Source organism: Salvia splendens, chromosome 6 (genome assembly GCF_004379255.2).
Source record: "Salvia splendens isolate huo1 chromosome 6, SspV2, whole genome shotgun sequence".
Lineage (NCBI taxonomy): Eukaryota > Viridiplantae > Streptophyta > Magnoliopsida > Lamiales > Lamiaceae > Salvia > Salvia splendens.
This window is the reverse complement of record NC_056037.1, coordinates 31283267-31285466: the sequence shown is the minus strand read 5'-3', so window position 1 is coordinate 31285466 and position 2200 is coordinate 31283267. Positions and strand designations below refer to the sequence as shown.

The 2200-nt window shown below is 35.7% G+C and overlaps 1 protein-coding gene across 1 annotated transcript; it reads right to left on the bottom strand.

Moving 5' to 3' along the window:
- Positions 1-359: 359 nt before the first annotated feature.
- Positions 360-1525, bottom strand: LOC121807582 (protein SOB FIVE-LIKE 5-like). The gene is made up of 4 exons (XM_042207845.1): positions 986-1525; positions 821-904; positions 688-737; positions 360-604 (listed from the first exon to the last, which is right to left on the bottom strand). The coding sequence occupies exons 1-4, from the start codon at positions 1298-1300 to the stop codon at positions 574-576; spliced, it is 480 nt and encodes a 159-aa protein (XP_042063779.1). The 5' UTR covers positions 1301-1525; the 3' UTR covers positions 360-573.
- Between the last annotated feature and the right edge of the window lie 675 nt (positions 1526-2200).

The window sequence follows — 2200 nt, the reverse complement described above, 5'->3', positions numbered from 1 at the left end:
CTTTCACCAAGAATTTTTTTTCGCTGTTTCTGTACTGAATAGTGCGGGCCCAAGCCATCTCTAGGGCCACACACAATTGAGTGAATGAAAGTGAACATTGGATTAACCTCATAAATGAGCCTATTTCTTGGCATATCTAATAAACTGAACAGGCCCTAAATGTAGCTCATACCAATAACTTTCATTGAATAAATTTCTTTCAGAATAGGACATATTTAATAGTAGCCACACGAAGTCAAATTCTAGAGATCTTCAATATTGAAGCAAAATGGTGCACAAGGGGCTGGTTACATAAAAATTTAAAAAATCAACATAATAAACCAAGTAATTGTTGCCATTATTTCTAAGACAAGAAAATGTAGCTGAGAATGAAATTTTCTTATCTCTTCTCTTTTTCTCTCTGAAGCTGTTTCCCACTTGCGTTACAGCTACAAAAAGAGATGGAAGAAGAGGAGAAAGGGAAACAAAACCCCCTTTTTGAGATTCAATTTCACCATTTTAAAAACATAGCTTTTTTTCAACATTATTACAGCAGCTAACATAGGACAATTTGATGAATGTTGTTTCATTTCTTCACCACCTTTTACCTTCAATTTCAAACCACCTGCCACAGATTCACACTACACTTAGAAAAAAAAATAGATCCAGAAAAAAAAAGCCTTGTTTATAAAAAAATAAAAACTCAACTGGTTTTGCTGCTGCAGTTGATAATGCTCCTCCTGATATGCAGGCCTCACCTACAAATTTATGCAAATTAAATCTATAAGATATATTATATCAATAATTAAATGAAGAGAAAAAAAGTAAAAATGTATCATACTTCAAATTGAGTTGAGGAGTAGCCTTCTGAATATTCCATTTCCACCACATTAATATTCTCCACCGATGTCTGGCTTCTTGCTTTCTGCATATTTACAAATTCAGTAAATATAATAAAATAAAATAAGAAAAACATTAGAAATGTGATGGCATGAATTGAACTCACATTGTAAAGCTGGGAGCTAGCAGTGTCGTCGAGGTCCTGCACCTTTTTCCGACATCGATTTTCTCTGGTTTTGGACAAGGGTTTGGTAACGGTGGTAGTGTAGTTATAGTTAAAGAAGCAGTCGTTTTTGTCGTTTTCTTCCTCATGCAGCTGCGGCGGCCCGGACGAGGCGTCCGACACCATAGACAGATCTTCGTCTTCATTCGATCTCTTGGTCGGCGATTCGTCAGTGGAAATCGAAGACTGTTGCAAGTAAAGAGTCCAACCTGACTCGCAACCGCTGCTCCATTCTTGATTTCTGAACATGTAATTCATTATTTCCTTTTACTACTTGTTTGTAATGCAGCTAGGCACTGTTTGATCAATGTATGTTTATATATATATATATATATATATATATATATATATATATGTGTGTGTGTGTGTGTAGGGTTGTTGTTTGTTGGTATTCTTAGGTTAAGGGAGTAGTAGATATTGAGGATTAAGACTGGGGGTTGAAGGGGAAAAGACGAGAGAAAATGAGAGCTGAATTCAGAGCTTTTTTTTGGCAATATTCAAACTTCTCTATCTCTTAGAATGAATGCCAGTTGGGCACGAGGGGGCTATGTGTAATATTGCCTTCAAATGGCCAAATCATGTCTCATATCTAACCTCATTAGTTTGTGTCACATTTTTAATGTTTAACACATTAACATATTTTAGATTTACCTAACTATTGTACATTTTGTACCCTATCTACACTCACTTTGCACTTGCACGTGCCCGATACTGTAATTGGATCGATTTTAAACCTTGATATATAATCAGTGAATCAGAAGGAATAATAAAGTGATTTTCATAACTTGTAAATACGTAAGGTGGCATCAGATGCATAACACAATAACTTGTAGTACTATTCAGATCCACTTCACACTGGCATATATGAAGTGGATGTTGTAAACGGTACTAATATTCAATTTCAGTCATGGATTTGAATATATCGACGATTAGACACGAGATTTCGTCTTGATATAAAGATTTAAACAGGATGCAACCCGAATCTATATTTAGGGAATCATTGATTTAGGAGGGACATATAAGTAATTTCATTGTGTATAGGTAGATAGGGAGTGGAGTGGAGTGGGGTGAGGATGAGAAGAAAGGGAATGTATTATGTAAGGCATGAAGGGATTCACATGCAATACAGCTGGGTAGAGCGTACGTTCATAGCAAAAC